The following is a 19448-nucleotide window of genomic DNA, read 5'->3' on the forward strand; positions in this document are numbered from 1 at the left end:
AAGTATTGTTTTCTGGAAAGGCACTCATTTGAAAATTTTCGCTCGTATCCATTCGTTGGTGTCCACTACTTCCTTCTCTATTTCTTTTATTTGGCCTTGTTCACGCCACCGGGTGAACAGCAGAGAGTGAGGGGTAGGGTTTTTTCCAAAACCGAATTCGGTCATACTGAGGAGGGTGACGAAGGGTTCTCCTGTAAATCGCCATATTCAATCCAGTACGAGCATCTAACCCGAACACCCGTTCTTTCATTGCTTTCGATAATATACCTTTTTCAACCCGAAACATTCTCGTGTGTGTCGGGACATCTAACATGTAACATGGCACCGCCAACCACTTGCGTCTTATTTGATCCTTCCGCCCCTCCACAAACATTGGTCCTTCGAGCCGGATATCCTTCCGCTATTCCAGCTTGCATCGGCGGAATTCCTGATAAGTACAACATTTCTTATTATATCCCATTACAAACTTACAAAAGTGTGAGGTTTCCCGCTCTTCCATAGCGACCTACACACTTCTGTATACTTGTATGTACATACCTGACCTGTTCCAAGGGTTACATGGTATTTCCCGATCATTTTTGTGTTTAGGAAGTGCATTTTTTTTTCATTCTTCGAAATTCTGATTGTCCAAAAGTCCAATTGCATAGCAATACATATGTATGTATATACACACATATACATACATACATACATACATGTAAAAACAGCTGTTTTCTAACCTGCAAGTAAAGGTGTTTAATAATCGAGAATGAATTTATAAAGTACCACTTACCTTTACTTAAAGTGTAAAGTACACTTCACGGGCTGATCATTAGTCCATCGGCATAAATTATTTATGTCAAATAATTTTTACATCCATACATACATATGTACATACATACAATTTAATTTTTGCCGCGGTAACCACACTCATACGTACATACATACATATGTCCACATACAATTTGAATTCACCCACACAAAATTAATTGCAGCCACTCCGATTGGCTTTCCGCAATTTAATAATTCGAAACCTACATAATTAAAGCAGGAAATCGTGATTTTCGTTAAACAATTTACAATTAATTAAATTCACAAAACATAAAACACGGCAGAACAGCTGACTCCCGATCAGTGCTGACACTCAAGTCTCATCAGTGCTGACACTTGAGCCAAGCCGTGACTCGGTCACGACATCCATATTTTCCTTCGTGATTTTCGTATTGTGCAAAAATATTTCAATCGACTGATTGAATTTAATTCGCAAATATTTTCTAAAGAAAAATAAAAACCTTTTATTTATATGGAATTAATATTTTTGCTTGTCTTGGTGCATTTTGATCTTTTCCTCACAGATCCATGAAATTGATCTTGTCCGTTTAATGAATTAATTAATTAATTAAGTTTTTTTTTTCTCCTTCGTTGAAAAGTTATCGGCACTCCCAATCCTACTGATCTCAATTTTTCCATATTTTTAAATACCCTTATAAATTTTAACATTTTTCCACATTGTATAAATTTTAATATCCAAGTGATTATATATCCTTATAATTATTCCCACAACTGCGAGGAAAATTCTAAATCCTTCTAATTCCATTTATGCGATCTTTGCTTATTCATTGTGGTCATTAAAAAGAGGAGACATTTCTCCTTCTCACCTCCTCTCTATCCTTAAATTATACAGTCCACTTACAGCTTCGTTTCGATCTCCTCGCTTGAGAGCTCTAAGTCCACGGTTGTTGCCATTCGACTCGTAATAGCTCAGAGGACACTCTACGATGTCTCTTTCCGACTTTGTTGCCGTTGCGAGGCATTAACGGCGTTCGAGGCTCGCGTGGCCCAGGCTTTAGCTGACGATGTGCCACTCGTCTCTATTAAAATACACTTAGACCAGCTTAAGTCACTTTGGGCAAAGTCGAGGCAGAGTTTTCACGATGCTATAAAGCCTTGACGGCTCAAAAGAACGACGATAGTCCGAAGCACATAGCTACAATTAAAGCTAAACATGATTATTGTTATATGGTATATGTGCGAGGCGGGACTTTGTTTGGAGAGCGAATCGAGCAGTTGTCCACAAAAATGGCTCCCCCACCAGTCAGGCTCTCCGTCGATTCCACCCATCAAAGCCACACAGTTCCCCCGTGCGAAGTCGAAATCTTTAACGGAGACAGCCTGGCTTGGCCTACATTCCTGATTTGTTACCGCGATTTTTATCCATAATCCAAGCCTAACACAAGTGGAGAAACTTTACCACTTAAGTTGCAAAACTCGCGGTGAAGCCAGAGCCATTGTTTCTAGGTCACCCTTGACCAATGAAGGGTTCCAGTCCGCGTGGGATAACCTCACTGCGCGATACGAAAATAATCGATTATTGATTATGAGCCAAGCCAAGCAGCTTCTACAGATCCAGCTGTAACACAAGAGTCTGGCAAAGCGTTGGAGAGAAACTGCAGACCTCAATTCAAGGTTGCTTAACCGGTCTTGAGCTTTCCGGAGCTCGTACAGACAATGGGATATCCTTCTTATAGCAATCTGTACGAGCAAAATGCCCAAATCCACCCTTCTGTGTGGGAACAGTCCGTTCCAAATAAGACCGCCGTCTCATCCTGGGACGACCTTAATCGATTCCTAACTGATCGCCACCGTGTACTAGAGGCCACAGATGTCCTTCAACAAGCTCTAGCGGTCAGACCCTTTCCATCCGTAAGCCGAAAACCTACGGCACGAGCTCAGGCCTTTTCCGTTCAAGTGCAAGAGAGCTCAGCACCTGATGCTTGTATAATTTCGAATCCTGCGTCCTCCGATTCTTCCAGCAGCCCTCATGTAAACGTGGGAAGTTACTTCGCCTCCACTCGCAACACTGGCCTCCTGGGTACTGCGAGGGTAACTATTCATCATCGTGGCCAGCAGTTTCAAATCCGCGCTTTGATTGATATGGGATCCGAAGCGTCCTTTATTTCCCAAAGAATGTTTGAATTGATTAATCCTCCTGCAAAGTATCAACTAGCATTCGCGGCATTGGGCAATACGATGCTGGTAGCGGCGACAAAGTGTGCCGCTACAGATTTCTTTTCCTGACGAACCGCTGCGACGGTCCAAGCAGTCGCCGTGGTGCTGCCTAGTGTAGCTGAAGCACTTCCGTCCCGCGCCGTCCCGAATAAGGTGAAGCAGGATTCGCTTGACCTTCCGCTCGCTGATCCGCAATTTCACCAAAGAGCTCCTGTGGATTGGTGCTTGGAGCCGAGCTCCTTCCCACTATCCTTGGGGAACGAATCATCAAGAATGTTGTGATTCCTTCGTGGGGATCGAGACGATGTTCGGATGGGTTCTCTGTGGATCCGTTACTGGAAAATCCAGAAGGTTTCGGTCCACCTCCTCCAGCAGTCCGAAGATGTCTCTAAAGACAGCAGCACCATCCGATTTAGAACGCAGTTCCAATTGCTTCAGGTGGCGCGTTTGTTAAGGGGCACACGCGCTCCGTCAGTGCCGACAGTTTCGAGGACTACGAGCTGACGGCAGGCTACGGGTAGTCTTGAGCAACGGATACTGCCCGAACTGTTTGCTCATGAGCATTCAATGGTTCCTGCAGGAGCACAGCAGGATGCCATCGATGTGGCAAGCAACACCACCGGCTCTTGCACATCCAACCCAAAGAGCAAAGACCCGAAAGGCACCCGCCTTTCATTCGGACTTCTATCCAGAGGTCATCAGCCATCGTGCCGCCTACTCCATCTGCATCCAAAGTTCCCCTCCATCTCCACCCGTGTCTTGGCGATCCAGAACGCTGCCATCCCCCATCCTTAGACATGTCCAGCGAGGCAATTGCAACTTGTTGCAAGGGGGGCGGTATGTTCACGCCACCGGGTGAACAGCAGAGAGTGAGGGGTAGGGTTTTTTCCAAAACCGAATTCGGTCAGGCCTATTGGTATGTTCCTCAGATCTATTATTTATTTCTGCATTTATTGATTTGCCTGTTGTCCTGGTGTAGCTGTTGGTTAAATTGATTGTACAGCTGATTGTACTGGTGAGATTGAGTTACTCCCGTTTGACCATTGGAATATTGAGGCTGAATTGACTGGTTAGACACTGGGTCCATAGATGAATTTGATGATTGAAAATTCTGACAGTCTCTAGCCATATTACCCCTATGGAACTATTTTATTGCTGAATTGTTTCCTTTCTTCATAATAACCTTCATGCTGAGCGATACGTTTTAATTTAGATACAGTGCTGATATCGTATCTTGACAGCAACATGAATAGTCTATCAGGTAACTTTCTCTGAATACAATTTTTAATAGTATTTTCCATTGCTTGGGTATACACAGCTGAATTCACTGCGTTACCCTCTAATTCTAGTTTATCAGCAATTCCACGTGACTTTTTTGTAGCTCCTCACAAAACTTACGAAGGTTTCCCATGTAGTCCGTATTATAGACCCTTCTTAGTAGTTCTTCGAGAGGTGTCTGCGTGCCGTACTCTTCGATTAGTGCCTCCTTCAGCAATATCCATGAGTTTATGGAGTTTTGCCTGATATTTCTTTGAGCCTTTCCCACGATGAGTCCCTCGACTGTCCCGTATATGATGCTTTTCTGCCTTATATCATCAGTGGGGTATAGTCCAAGTAGGTACTCCACTCTTTTAATGAAAAAGCAGAGATAGTTGTTGTCTCCCTCGAACGGCTGGACTTGCCTTAATTGGGAAAGCAATTGTCCCAAGAGAGATTCAGAAAGAGCCATTTTTCCACAGAAAAGCGATTATTTTGTATCCGTAGATTCTTTTGCGAATCCCGTATAAAATGAATTGGAATCCTACGACTGCGCCAATTAAATTATTTAATTTAATTTTATTTCAACATTTTATTTCACAGTTTTATTATTTTAAATTAAGTCTTTACTATTGAACAGTAGATTAGCGAGCGATTCGACTAGCAAAAATATGAAATGAAAAAGCAACATAGGCGTACGTGACTTAGTGCAAGCTGTACACACTCTTCTTAGTTCTTTATGCTTCTCTATATTTACAGTTGCACTAAGTCTATATTCCAGTGCAAAGCATAGAAACATAAATTCTAGGGGTAACAAAAGGTATGATAGGTTTAAGGTTTGCGAAATATATAACTATACATATATGCCGTTGTGAAATTAAGTGTCTGCTGATAATTTCATTAGCTGAAAGAAGGGATAAACGCGAATAGTCAAAATATTAGGTGTATCGACAGTTATTAATGTACACTTCACTTTGACCATCATTTTCGTTTCATTCAATATAACGGTTTGAAGGAGAGCAGATTTAAATTCAAATGTTAAGTATGTCAAAATATTTTTGCCTACGAGTGTACATATGTAAAACAGACCGCTTTTGTGAAATTACTTAATATGCAAAATTTAATTCCTTGATAAAACGTACTCTGGACCAAAAGCCTGTTGAAATAATAGTTAATCAAAATAGTTTTCCTTCTTTTATATAAAAGCACAATTATTTATATTTCATGTTTTTATTTTCACCGGTACATTCATTCAGCCTTTCTGTATTGTTAATTTTCGTATGTTACATAACATCTCATGTTAAGCTATGTTATGTTCAACATATATCTTCCTAAGACTATAGCTTCGGTGACTTACAGGTTAAACGACGAGGAACTTCAGTAGCTCGGTGGCTTAGCGGTCCAACCCCTGGTTCAACCCCTTTTTTTTATAATAATTATTTTTGTTCAATAAAAGAATAAGTCTTTTAATTATTTGCAATTGGAGAAATTTTTTTTAATTTTTGACGTTTGTAGATACAAATGATGTATCATCTTGTGCGCTTGAGTTGATACCACCCTTCAGTACCAGATTGTCGCCGCCGACAATGTCGACGCATTGTCCGAGCGAACTACGTCGGCAGAGAAAAATTCTGCCAGCGTTTTTTATACTGAGGCTAGCCAACGGCACCCGAACGAAATAACTTCGTTTCTCCAAACCCAATCGGCTGCCGAAAAAAAAGTTTGGAAAAAAAATTTTGTCAATCGACAAAATTATTTTTTGTTTCGATGATTTTTGTATACCCTATTTACCTATGAATGAAAATAAACGTGATGGCGCTTGAATTCTTTATGCACAAAAAATTTATATTCTAAGATAATTCATTTTTTAATTACACATTGATTATTTAATCAATGAATTGGTACCTTTTATAGATACATTTCATATTATGTTGGCAAACAGGTTTCCATTACCGGTTGTGCCCAATTATACTCTACGTTTTCGGCACGCGACAAAGCGGAAAGCAACAACCGACAAAGTAACACAACATTGTTGTTGTTGCTAAGCCGAATTTTCGTAAATCTGTGCTTTGTTGTTGTTGTTTCCCTTTCGGATTTATGCGCGCGTCGCTTTGCTTTTTTCGTTTCTCTGTGCATTTGCGATTAATTCTCGTGCGAGCAGGTGTTTTAGCTTTGCTGTTAAAAATAAATCAATTGTGTTTTCAAAATAAAATAAAAATAAATAAATCAATTGTGTTTTCAAAATAAAATAAAGGTAAGTGTTATTTAAATATAAATAATTTTAAATATATAAAAAAATTAATTTTGTTGGCAAAATTTGTTTTTCTACATTTTGTATTTTTCTTTATATAAAAAAAAAAAAAAATATGTTTTTTCTCACTGTTTTTTGTTTTTCTTTTTGCAATTATTACTCTTCATTTTTATGCAATTATAAATTACACTATTCAAATTTATAATTGCATAAACATTAAGAGTAATAATTGCAAAAAGAAAAACAAAAAACAGTGAGAAAAAACATATGTATGTAAGTGGAATGTTCCAGAACATTAAAGGAACAAAAAAACAAATTTTGCCAATAAAATTAATCACATAGACGTACCAGGTTCGATCCCGGGGCGTGCCGATGCAATAAAATTTTTTTTTCATAAATTAATTTGTTTTTTGTGCTTGAAGTTGAGGAGAACCTGGTTCAACCCCCGGCGGAAACTTTTTTTTTCAATTTTTAATAATAATTATTTAATATTTTTCTTAAGAAAATAATTTTTTGAAAAATATTAAATAATTATTATTAAAAATTTAAAAAAAAAGTTTCCGCCGGGGGTTGAACCAGGTTCTCCTCAACTTCAAGCACGACCACTGCCCCTAGACTACCGAGTTGCTTGCGTGCTCCGCATTTTTCTTCTAAGTCTTCAAACTTATTAAGTATTTGTATTATTCCACAATCCAATTTTACATAATAATTATAATTAATTTCAGAAGCAGATGCTAGTACGCAAACTGAGGAGGAGCCGAATGGCCAAGCGGCGATAATGGCGGAGTTGGCCATTCTGAAAGAAGCTTTGGCGACACAGACGGCGCTAATGCGCCATATGGCCATGGGGCAAAAAACCAACGAGGTGCGCCGGGTTTGCTTCCCGTTGGAGTCGGTCTTGGAGATCGTAGATTTGGAGGAGCAGATTACGCCGGAGAGGAGCAAAGATTATGTAAGTACATTGATACTAAAAAGAAAGTAGTGAATTTTAATGTTTATATTATTTTTACAGACCTCCCAAGTGTCTGCCCTCCTCGGCCAAGCGGCTTTAACTAAGTCGATAAAAAAAATATTCTCCGAAGGTGTCATTGAGAGCCACAATTTGGACGGCAAAAACGGGAAGTTGAGCCTTCGGACATACCCAAAAGTTTTGAATATGATAATGGGTACGTACAATAATTGTAAACATTGTTTTTTTTTCATTACTAATAATATTTTCAATTTTTTATTCCAGAGGCAGTTCGAACGATACATCCGGGGCAGCCAGCGGAAGGAGTGCTTCGAAGTGCACTGGCTTGCGCAAAGAATACGGCCAACAAGGCAAAAAACCGCAAGCTAAGGGAGGAGGCCAATATTTGATATATTAAAAAATTAGAAATAGAAATGTATATAAAAATAAAAATTAAAAAAGTAAAAAAAAAATAATTAAATGAAATTGTATATTTTAATTTCAATTTGAGTCGATTTTGTCCCTTCAGTCCATGGGACAATGTTGGGAAATTGTCCCTTCAGTCCATGGGACAATGTTGGGAAATTGTCCCTTCAGTCCATGGACAATCTTGGGAAATTGTCCCTCTGGTCCCTAGGACAATCCATGGAAATTGTCCCTCTGGTCCCTATGACAATCTTGGGAATTTGTCCCTCTGGTCCCTACGACAATCTTGGGAATTTGTCCCTCTAGTCCCTAGGACAATCCATAGAAATTGTCCCTCTAGTCTATAGGACAAACTGTCGATATTGTCCTTCTAGTCCCTAAGACAAACTATCGAAATTGTCCCTCTGGTCCCTAGGACAATCCATGGAAATTGTCCCTCTGGTCTCTAAGACAAACTATGGAAGTTGTCCTTCTAGTCCCTACGACAAACTATCGATATTGTCCCTATCGTCCCTACGACAATCTATCTATTTTGTCCCTGTGGTCCCTAAGACAACCTAGCGACATTGTCTCTCCAGTCGCCGGCGACCAGAGCGAAAAATTTCACAGTACCGGCGACTAGAGGGACAATTGTCGCTCAATCGTCCCGTTCACAAGACCATTGAGCGACATTTGTCCCTCTGGTCGCCGGGCTGTTTATTAGTCGCTTTGGTCGCCGGCGACTGGAGGGACAAATGTCGCTCAATGGTCTTGTGCACGGGACGATTGGGCGACAATTGTCCCTCTTGTCACCGCGACTAGAGGGACGAAAGCGACAAAGCGGGGACACAATGCTTGTTTGTCCCGGCGTTCGGCAAGACATTTCGACATTTGTCTTGGCGACTGGAGCGACAACTGTCGCCGGGTTGTCGTTCCAGTCTTAAAAGCTAGGACATGCAATGTTAAATGTCGCCGCAATTTAAATGGGAGTGTCGCCGCTTTGTCCCAGGGGACAAGAGACATGTCCCCGGGGAATCCCCAGGGAATCCCCGGGGACCGGTACTGCAGGGCAGCTATACATACATACATATGCACGCCTTTATGTACAATGTGTATTTATTTACATAGGCAGGTTAAAAATATGATGCAGCGAATGCAAAACTAAAAAACTCAAAAATGTTAATTTTGTTTGTTTGTTTTAAATATATTTGTTAGTTTTGTATAACTGGTAATCACTGTACCAAACTTGATCAAATTTGGATGACTATATTACATAGCTGTCATTTACAGAATTAATAAAATAGCATGCAACATGTGCGGGAACTTGTGGCACTAACCATACAACATATAGATGGGACAAACGTACGATTTTTTGATTGCAAACGCTAGCCTAGTCATGGAACCCCAGAGAACTTCGGCAAAAATCCAAACGTTGGTACTCTCAATGAGAGCGTAAAGTGGGGAGAGGGCCAAGCAGCTACGTAGTCTAGCACAGACCATGGTGAAATAAGTACAAGGTGGTCCCTTCAGCAGCAGCTCTGCTCACGACGAGATCTTATTTCAGTTGTCGTCCGACTTCGTCGACAGATGTCAGTTGACGGTTTACTTTTTTTTAACATGCATAGGACCGTACGATTGCCGACGGGACCACCTTGTACTTGTTTCACCATGGTCTCGTCCATGATGAAATAACATAAGGTGGTCTCGTCGGAAGCCGAAGCTTACCGAAGTATACACTTAACTTCAGTGCACGTTTGCTCACTCACATCACCGTCTCGCTCACCCTCAATAGACACTCAGAATACTATTCCTTTCACTCGCACTTATTGCAAGCATACGTTAAGTGTATGTCTCTTGCCGACGGGACCACCTTATGTTATTTCATCATGGACCGGACCACCTTGAACTCATTTCACCATGGCACAGACTACAGAACGACGAAAGCAGGCCTACATATGTATGTGGCTTGTGATTTCGTTCTGTCTATGTATGTATGTGTACACTCGTAGGTACAGTACATGATACAATAACATAAGGTAGTCTCGTCGTCAGCAGAGGCTCGTCGTTTCTATGTCTTAGCTTCAGTGCGTTCGTGCTTGTCATATGAAAAGGGTTTCATATGAAAACGTTGCTAAGACAGTTCTGCTGCCGACGAGACTACCTTATGTTATTGTATCATGGTACAGTATGTCCAGTAATTGTTTGCAAAATGAAAAAAGTTTAACTTCAACAGCGAAATCTGAACAAGGAGGGCTTTTTGGACAAAATATTTGTATAAACTTTTATTAAACTATAGGAATATAAAGAAAATGCATGAACTCCAAGAAGGATGAAAAAGAAATATGAAAATCAGCACAGAGGCAATCTTTACTCTGTCTATTAATAGTTTGCAAAATGCAAACATTCATCTTTAAAGGCCTCTAATACTTAGTGTGTCCTCGATTAGCATCCAATACTCCTTGGAGGCGTCGCGCCCTCGACGATACGAGGGCAGTCAAGTCGAAATGTTTGGGTATTTTTCGCCACTCCTCGTTTATACACTTGATTAAGTCTGCTTTAGAGGTAGGGCGACGTTTCGCTACCCTCTTCTTCAGCAATGGACTCTGTGGGGGCGTGTCAATCACTTTATGACAGTTATATAATAGCCAAGAGCGACACAAAAGCGACTTATGCTTCGGATCGTTATCCTGATACAGTTTGTTCGGGTTTTCATGATCCACGAAGCCAAAATTGTGCGCTTTTGTTGTTAATTCCCTCTTCAAAATGTCCAAATAATATTCCTTTGTCATTATTTCGTTGAATATTCGCAGCTCTCCAACGCCTTTCGAGGAAATACAACCCCAAACCATAACAGAAAGCTTTCCAAATTTCACTGTGGGGACAATATTTTTGTTCTGTAGGGCTGTTTTTGGGTTGCGCCAAACTTTACCAGGGCCATCGTTGAAGTACAACATGATTTTCGTTTTGTCGCAGAATATAACATCGCTCCAGTACTCTGGTGGATTTCCAGCGTTCAACATTGCAAAGTTAAGTCTTTTTTCAATGTTTATACCTGACAGCAAACCCCTTTTTCTGGCAACATACAAAGAATACTTGTGGACATTCAATACGGAGGCTTGTATCCGGTTTATTTTCCACAGCTTTTAAAATATGCGAACAATCTCATCTAGAAAGCTTTCTTGTTCTGCCCTTAGAGCTGTGCAATTCCAGCCTATTGCCCTTTTCCGCACAATTAATAATATTATATACAGTTCCTAATTTAATATTAAACATTTAGGACAATTCTGTCGCCGTCTTGTCCTTGCTATGATTGAAATACACTAGTTGTATTAAATTTTCATCAGTTCGCTTACCAGGCATTGTAAACAATTGTGATCAACCAAAGAAAATTTTTCAAAAGAATGAGTGCAAAGAAGACTTGGGAAAAAATTGTGGCAGCTCGTTTTGCGTTTTAACGTTCCGTTAGTTTTCCTTTTGTCATTCTTCGACCAGGGTTTGCATTTTGCAAACAACTAATAGACAAAGCCAAGATTGCCTCTTGGCTGATTTTTGTATTTCCTTGGCGTCCTTCTTGGAGTTCTTGCATTTATATTCCTACAGTTTATACCTATGTTAATAAAAGTTTATAAAATTTATGTGTACCAAAAGCTCTCCTTGTTTATTTAACTGTTGAAGTCAAACTTTTTTTATTTTGCAAACAATTATTCGTAAGGAGCTGTCCATAAATTACGTAACGCGATTTTTGACAATTTTTGACCCCCCAACCCTTTGTCACAGACTGTCACATTGCCTTACGTCACAAGCTTTCCGATCCCCTCCCCCTCCTATGACACAAATTGTCACACACACAGAGACCCCGAATGCGTTACGTAATTTATGGACAGCCCCTAACGTGTGTGTGACTTGAAGTTGTACAGCACCGCATTTCAATAGCTTGCTCGACAAAAATTTGTAATTTTCGATAAAACAGCGTCAATGCGAATAGGAAATGCCCGAGTGGGAAGAATATCAAGAAATATTAGCATCAGCTTCTAATGTATTCCGGTGGCTGTGCCGATAGAGTGTTCGCTTGGCGATTGGACCAGGGACAGGTTCGATTCCCAGCTCGAAATTGCCAGAAAAGGTTTTTTCTCTCTATTTTTTTTTTTTTAGAATCAAAAAAGAAAAATAAACGAAAAAAAAACAAAAAAAAAACAAAAAATAAAACAAAACAAAATAATAAAAAAAATGAACAAAACCCGAAAAGAAAAAGGGAAAAAACCAAACAAAGAAACATTATTTATATAAATTTTATGATTATCCCTTACGACTTCAAAATTTCTATTTTTCGAATGCTTTTTTCAGATGCAGCGCATAATTTTTCCATAAGCCATGTTTTTTTTAACAACACTACTAAAATGTATTTTCGGCACTCTAAAAAAATACCGGCTTTACTACAGACGTTTTGGACAAAAATATGGGTACTATTTATCGTGCATTATTTTTAACAGTGTTGTCAACGTTTTACCGTTTTAGTTCATTCTCTGAGCGATTGTTGGACTGCGAGCATCATTATCTTTGGCATATTAAAGTTTAAACAGAGAAAAATTATTAAAAAACAGGTCGTTAATAATAGAAAATGTGTCTGCCAATGCATAATTACCTCATGCATGCGAAGCTATAGAGATGGCTCAGAGCACTTTCCAGAAAGAATATATAAGTTCCCTAAAAATGAGTTCGTTCGTCGGCAGTGGGTTTCTAAATGTAGTTTGCAATATGTTGAGAATATTGATAGAGCCTTGATTTGAAACTTACACTTTGAAAAAAAATTTTTGGGAACACAATTTTTAAAGGCAGGTGCTATACCAACTCTATAGTTGACTGATGAGCCAAATTTAAATTTAATTGCAACCGATGCACTATGGTCTGGATGTCGATTTTTTTGGCATAAAGAAAAGATTCGGTGGTTTTGTTAATTGATTATGAAAGTAGTTACCCTGAGCACAAAATATCGATAAAAAAAAATTTTTCAAAGGCATCCCTGGGTTTGTAACAGGGCACTATATTCTGGATGTCGATTTTTTTGGCATAAAGTCCAAATTTTCATGAAAAGATTCGGTGGTTTTGTTAATTGATTATGAAAGTAGTTACCCTGAGCACAAAATATCGATAAAAAAAATTTTTTTAATGGCATCCCTGGGTTCGTACCAGGGTCTCAAAGTCAGACATGTGCTTTGTGTGTAATCGACATTTGAAAGGGAAAAAAAACCTAAAGTTTAAAGTGCCACCATTTGTGGAATTTTGCACATAAAAATAATTTAAAATATGGAAAATATACATCAAGGTATGTAGTTTTTATACCATACACCCATAGGGTGAAATGGTATATTAAAGTCGCCAAATTGTATGTAACAGGCAGAAGGAAGCTTTTCCGACCCCACAAAGTATATATATTCTTGATCAGGATCAACAACCGAGTCGATCTAGCCATGTCCGTCTGTCCGTCCGTCCGTCCGTCCGTCCGTCCGTATGAACACCTAGATCTCGGAGACTATAAGAGCTAGAGCCACCAAATTTGATATGCAGTCTCGTGTAGTATGTACGCTTATCGAGTTTGTTTCAAATTTTGGCCACGCCCCCTTCCGCCCCCGGAATTTACAAAAAACAGATTTTCTTAAAAAGTATAATAGATAGAAACATCAAATTTGGTTTGTATACTCGTTTAGTTAGCGCGCAAAAAATAATTGTTCCATCTTTTTGCCACGCCCCCTTCCGCCCCCGCAATTTACAAAAAACAGATTTTCTTAAAAAGTATAATAGATAGAAACATCAAATTTGGTTTGTATACTCGTTTGGTTAGCGCGCAAAAAATAATTGTTCCATCTTTTTGCCACGCCCCCTTCCGCCCCCGCAATTTACAAAAAACAGATTTTCTTAAAAACTATGACAGCTACCGACATTAAATTTGGTATGTAAGCTAGCCTAACAGACGCGCAGATATTGACTATTTAATAATTTTGCCACGCCCATTTCCGCCCCCGCAAATTAAACAAAACTGATTTTCTTGAAAACTAACAAAGCTAAAGTCATCAAATTTAGTATGTATACTGGCTTAGTATGCGCGCAGAATATATACATTTTAATATGTTGCCACGCCCACTTCCCCCTCCATAATTTAGAAAAAACCGATTGGCTCTTGCAATTTTTTGACCATCGCGATCAAATTCGGCAGACTAATTAATCTTATCTATTTCTACCAAACTACCAAATTTTATTGAAATCGGACTAGAAACATGCAAAATATGCGTATGAACGTATTTTGCTACGCGATGCATAAGGGCAGAATTGGCCGTTGGCTAGTGGCGGCGCTAGAGTGCTCATATGTTTGTAGAGTGATCGAGATAGCATATGGTATGAGGCATGTTAAAACAATTTAATAGACATACATTTGGTTTTCGAAATTTTAAATATTTGTTTCACCTGGTGTATGGTATACCCAAGTCGGCGAGACGACTTACTTACTTCATTAATGTATATATTTATTTTATGTGTAGTCTTAGGATTTAAGTGTTGTGTAATGTCCAATAAATGTGAATTTTTTTTAGAAAATTGTTTAGCGTTCTCTGTGTTTCGTGGAATAGAACTAACGAGCTGACACCTGCTGACAAAAAGTAAAGACACAAGTTGGTACCTATATATGTCGTCTTTGATCGCAAACTAATGCCTTCGCCCCGTTTTTCCCCCTTTTCCATTAATTTGATAATATTCAGGCAAGTTCGAATTTTGTCATAAAGAACTCATCGATATTTGGTGCAGCAACAATCGAGAAATAAAATCTGTATCAGAATGGATCTACAGTAAAGTCAACAATAACCATCTGGAATACGAAACAATAAAAGAAATAGATAAAAATAAAATAATTTTCACATTATTTGAATAGCAATTTCATGTAATTTTTATTTAAGTTCGGATAAATTTCGTTCCTTTTGTAAGAGAACTTTTTGCTTATATATGCATATTTATCCGTGGTATCCAATGTTTCTAACGATTCATAAAGTGTTAGTTCACGGTTTTCAAATAAACAATTCGACGTTAATTCTACCTGGATGCTTGGGCGAAAATGGTTCAGAAGCTCGGAATAAAATCTAAAAAAAAGACAGACGATCACATTCAAGGAAAGATAGTCGAGTCAATACAATGAGTGACATTTTTCATAGAGCCATGGATTCCTCGGATCCATTACTATCGAGTGTCTGTTTGAAGGAGAGGGAAAGGAAAAACCCGAAAAAACCTCTTCCCAAAGAAGTTTTAAGTCTTCTGGAGTTGCCGTCTACTGAAGATAAAGATTTATCTGGAAATGAATCGGACTTAAAATCTGATTGTGATTCTAATTCTGAGGAGGACATTCACGACATAGAGCTAGAAGAAGAAGACGATGCCAATTAAACACAACCAAAATTTTTGTAATCTATTTTCTTCATACCACTTTTCTACACTACCAAATATGAGACAAATAAAATTTTAAACTATCTATTTTGTGCATGTTTATAATTATTAATTGGTCAAAACAGTTCCGAATATATAAAAATGCAGCCTGAAAGTATGCAATCGGGTCAAATTTTATAATTTTCGACAAATCGGGTAAAGCCATGGTGCAATTCCAAAAAAAAAAATTGAAATTTTCTTTTAGTATTTCCAGCATGCTTGCAAAATTTCAACTCTCTAGCATTCAAACTGTAGTTTATGCCAAAAAAATCGACATCCAGACCATAGTGCGATGCGAAAATTGATTTATTTAATTTCTTCGGAAACACACGCAGAAATTTCTATTTCCAAAATATAACTAAACACGGGGCAGACAAAAATACGAGCACGTGTATTGTAGAACGCATTAATATTTTGGAAAATGTCGGCAACAAAAACAAAAAAGCTGAAGCTGATATATTAACTGATGGTATGCAATTTTGTCCCAATTATCTTAAGAAAGAACAAAGTAAAGCATATTATAGAAAAAAATGCTTTGAAATGTCTGAAAATCTAAAGAAGGAAAGAGAAAAGGTCAAATTATATAGCAAAAAGATTAAACATTTGAGAAATGTATTGCGAAATGAAAGAGCAAGAAAATTAAAATATTTAAAGGAAAAAATAGAAAATGGTAATATACAAGGATTAGTTGACAAAAAGAGCGTTTCAAAAAATTCAAACACTGTTTGCAACATGTTACTTAAGAATAAGCAGTCGTGGGAAGATGGAGAAAAAACAATTGCTCAAAGCAATTATTTTTATTATTGTAAGGCCTACAATTTTATGCGTGACGATCTGGAGTTAAATCTCTCATGCAACAAGTCTCTGCAAAGATGGGCTCTCGTTAGAAACATGGTTCCGGGCTTAAGTGAATATTTATTGAAACATTTAAAAGGAATTTTCTTGTAGATGGACAATAAAAGTAAAAATGCCGTATTAGTTTTTGTTGAAATTTCAATACTTTACATGAAGTGGAAGGTTTTGCAACCGACGGTATTGAGAAAACTGATGCTTTGTGTAAGCAGATATGTGTTTTTATGGTGAGGGGACTTTATGACAATTGAAAGTTTGTGTTAAGCTATGTAGCAACTTCCACTGGATTCTCTTCCTGTAAATGAACGGACTTAGTTAATACAAATATTAGAGTCGCAAGAAGTCCAAATAACCGAGGAGCATTCGCAGAATATAACATCGCTCCAGTACTCTGGTGGATTTCCAGCGTTCAACATTGCAAAGTTAAGTCTTTTTTCAATGTTTATACCTGACAGCAAACCCTTTTTTTTTTTTTTTTTTTTTATATATATAGACGTAGTCGTACAACGCTCAGTACGAACAAGTGGCCCATATGACACCAGGCCCGGGCCTGTTACGAATGACCCTAAGTAAAGTTAATGTTACAACCTCTACCCACTCCGACCTAAGGGCATAGGCGTATTACATATATAAACATAAATTAAACTAAAGAAATAGAAAATATTAAATGTAATGAGATAATAGGTTACATATAAAAAGAAAACAGGATAGGTATAAATAAAGATGATTACAACTAATTACGAGCGAGGAATGACAAGATCGCAGTTTTAATACCCGGAAGCGATGTTTCGGAACCGATAACGTGCCAAAGTCTGTTGTAGTCACTACATAGTATACGAAAAGGTTCATGCAGAGAATAGTTAGTTGTGCAAGTGGGAAGTATAAGCGGTGTGAAATTGCGGGTCCTTCTAGATGGAACAGAAATGTTAATTTGGCTCAACAGCTCGGAAGAGTCAATCTCACCATTCAAAAGTTTGTAAAGAAAAGTTACACCAAGCATTGTTCTACGATTAGTTAAAGAAGGAAGGTTAATTAACTGAAGTCGACTAGAATAAGATGGAAGTTGTACAGTTGGATCCCAGCGCAAATCACGAAGGGCAAAGAGTAAAAACTGTTTTTGTACAGATTCTAATTTGTTTTGATAAAACTCATATTGAGGAGACCAAACACAAGATCCATATTCTAACATGGGGCGGACTAAAGAAGTAAAAAGTATTTTGGTAATATATGGATCCTTGAACTCCTTCGACCAGCGCTTTATAAAGCCAAGAACACTCTTAGCCCTACTAACAGTGGTCGATATATGCTGATTAAAACTAAGTTTGTGGTCGATTAAGATCCCCAAATCTTTTACAACCAAGGAAGTATTATTAATTTTTTCTAACGGGAAATTATTTAAAAAGTAACTCGTTAATTGGGGAGAACCTCTATAAAAAGACATAACTTTGCACTTAGAACAGTTTAGAGATAACAAGTTAGTCCTACACCACCCCTGAAAAGCATTCAGGTCAGCTTGCAAGGTATGACATGAGAGAGAGTCTACGATGCGATTAGCGATTTTTACATCATCGGCATACATAAGAACTCTGGAATTTAAAAGAACGGTGGGGAGATCATTAATAAAAATGGTAAATAATAATGGGCCAAGGTGACTGCCCTGTGGGACTCCCGATTCAACACAAATGATCTTAGAAAGAGAGGACCTAAAAAGAACCCTCTGCCTCCTATTGCTTAGATATTGTAAAATCCAAGCAAGCAGAGCATCCGGAAAGCCAACTAAATTCAGCTTATGTAATAGTAAGGCATGGTTTACCGAATCGAAAGCCTTACTGAAATCCGTATATATAACATCAGTTTGCTTTTGTTTCTTAAAACCTTGGATTACAAAAGATGTAAACTGTAAAAGGTTAGTTGTGGTAGACCTATTCTTGACAAACCCATGCTGGTATGGCGAAAAAATAGATTTACATAAATGCTGTATTTGAGACGTCATAATTTTCTCAAACAGTTTAGGTATCGCTGACAATTTAGAAATTCCTCTGTAATTAGTGACGTCGGATTTATTGCCACATTTGTGAAGAGGTAAAATGAACGAATCCTTCCATATAGTTGGAAACTCGGACAGTGTAACGGACAACTCAAAAAGCTTAAGTAAAGGCGAGCACAATGACTCCGCACAGAACCTCAGGACACAAGCGGGAATACCGTCTGGGCCCGGTGAGTATACCGGCTTAATCGTCATTAGTTCCTTAGCTACCGAACTTTGCGTTATAATAGGATTAAGAATACAGTTGGATTTCGTTATAGGATATGGATATATCTGGCTAGAGTTGTACTTAGTAGATATGTACGTAGTCGAGAAGAAGTTAGCAAATAAGTTAGAAATAGATTGATCAGAAGAGGCCGAATCATTATTAAAAACTGCAAACGATGGAAGGGAGACAGAATTTCGCTTTGAGTTAACGAAACTATAGAACTCTTTAGGATTTTCGGAGAATTGCAACTTGCAACGTTGTAAGTAATTATTATAGCATTTAGAATTAGAAATAATAAAATTCGATTTAGCAACCAAGTAACGAGACAGATCCGATGATAGACCCGTGACTTTATATTTTTTGTAATACCTAGACTTAAGATTCTTCAGTTTTGACAGCCCCCGCGTAAACCATGGTGATTTTTGCGTCACCACAGGAGACACTAGGGGTACACAGTCATTAAAGATCGAGTCAACAGTGGTATAAAATAAAGAAATGGCGGAATTCATATCCGTACAAGTGTATAAATTAGTCCAATCGGTATTAAGAAAGGCATTGTTTAGTGCGACAAAGTCAGTCTTCCGAAAACATCGGGTGCTTACCGTAGGATCACACTCGGAGATGGGCTCGCGGCTGGGAAACTCAATAGATAACTCTAAAGTTGGATGATAACTATCCTCTGGTAACACCATTGGACTAGTTCTAGATACTTCACAAAAGCTAGGATCAGAAGTAAAAATCAGATCCAGAAATCTGCCAGACGTATTAGAAATCGAATTCAGCTGGGCCAACGAAAGCTCAAGCAGACCATCAATAAAATCATGACACCCAGAGGGCAGCAACGTTTTGCTACCATTAACTGTTGACCAAGTCATAGTGGGCAGGTTAAAGTCCCCTAGGACAATTAATAAGTCTCTGTCAGAAAGTAATTCAACTATAAATTTAATAGAATCTAAGTGTAGTAAATAGGTTGGCCATTCCGATTGGGGCGGAATGTAAGAACAGGTAACAAAAATGGAAAAACGAC

The 19448-nt window shown here is 38.4% G+C and overlaps 1 protein-coding gene across 1 annotated transcript; it reads left to right on the forward strand.

The window, feature by feature from the left end:
• The first annotated feature begins 7274 nt into the window (after positions 1-7274).
• Positions 7275-7855, forward strand: LOC124461980. The gene is made up of 3 exons (XM_047013380.1): positions 7275-7448; positions 7509-7662; positions 7731-7855. Exons 1-3 carry the CDS (start codon positions 7275-7277, stop codon positions 7853-7855), a joined length of 453 nt encoding a protein of 150 aa, XP_046869336.1.
• The last annotated feature ends 11593 nt before the right edge of the window (positions 7856-19448 follow it).

Source organism: Drosophila willistoni, unplaced genomic scaffold (genome assembly GCF_018902025.1).
Source record: "Drosophila willistoni isolate 14030-0811.24 unplaced genomic scaffold, UCI_dwil_1.1 Seg788, whole genome shotgun sequence".
Taxonomy (NCBI): Eukaryota; Metazoa; Arthropoda; class Insecta; order Diptera; family Drosophilidae; genus Drosophila; species Drosophila willistoni.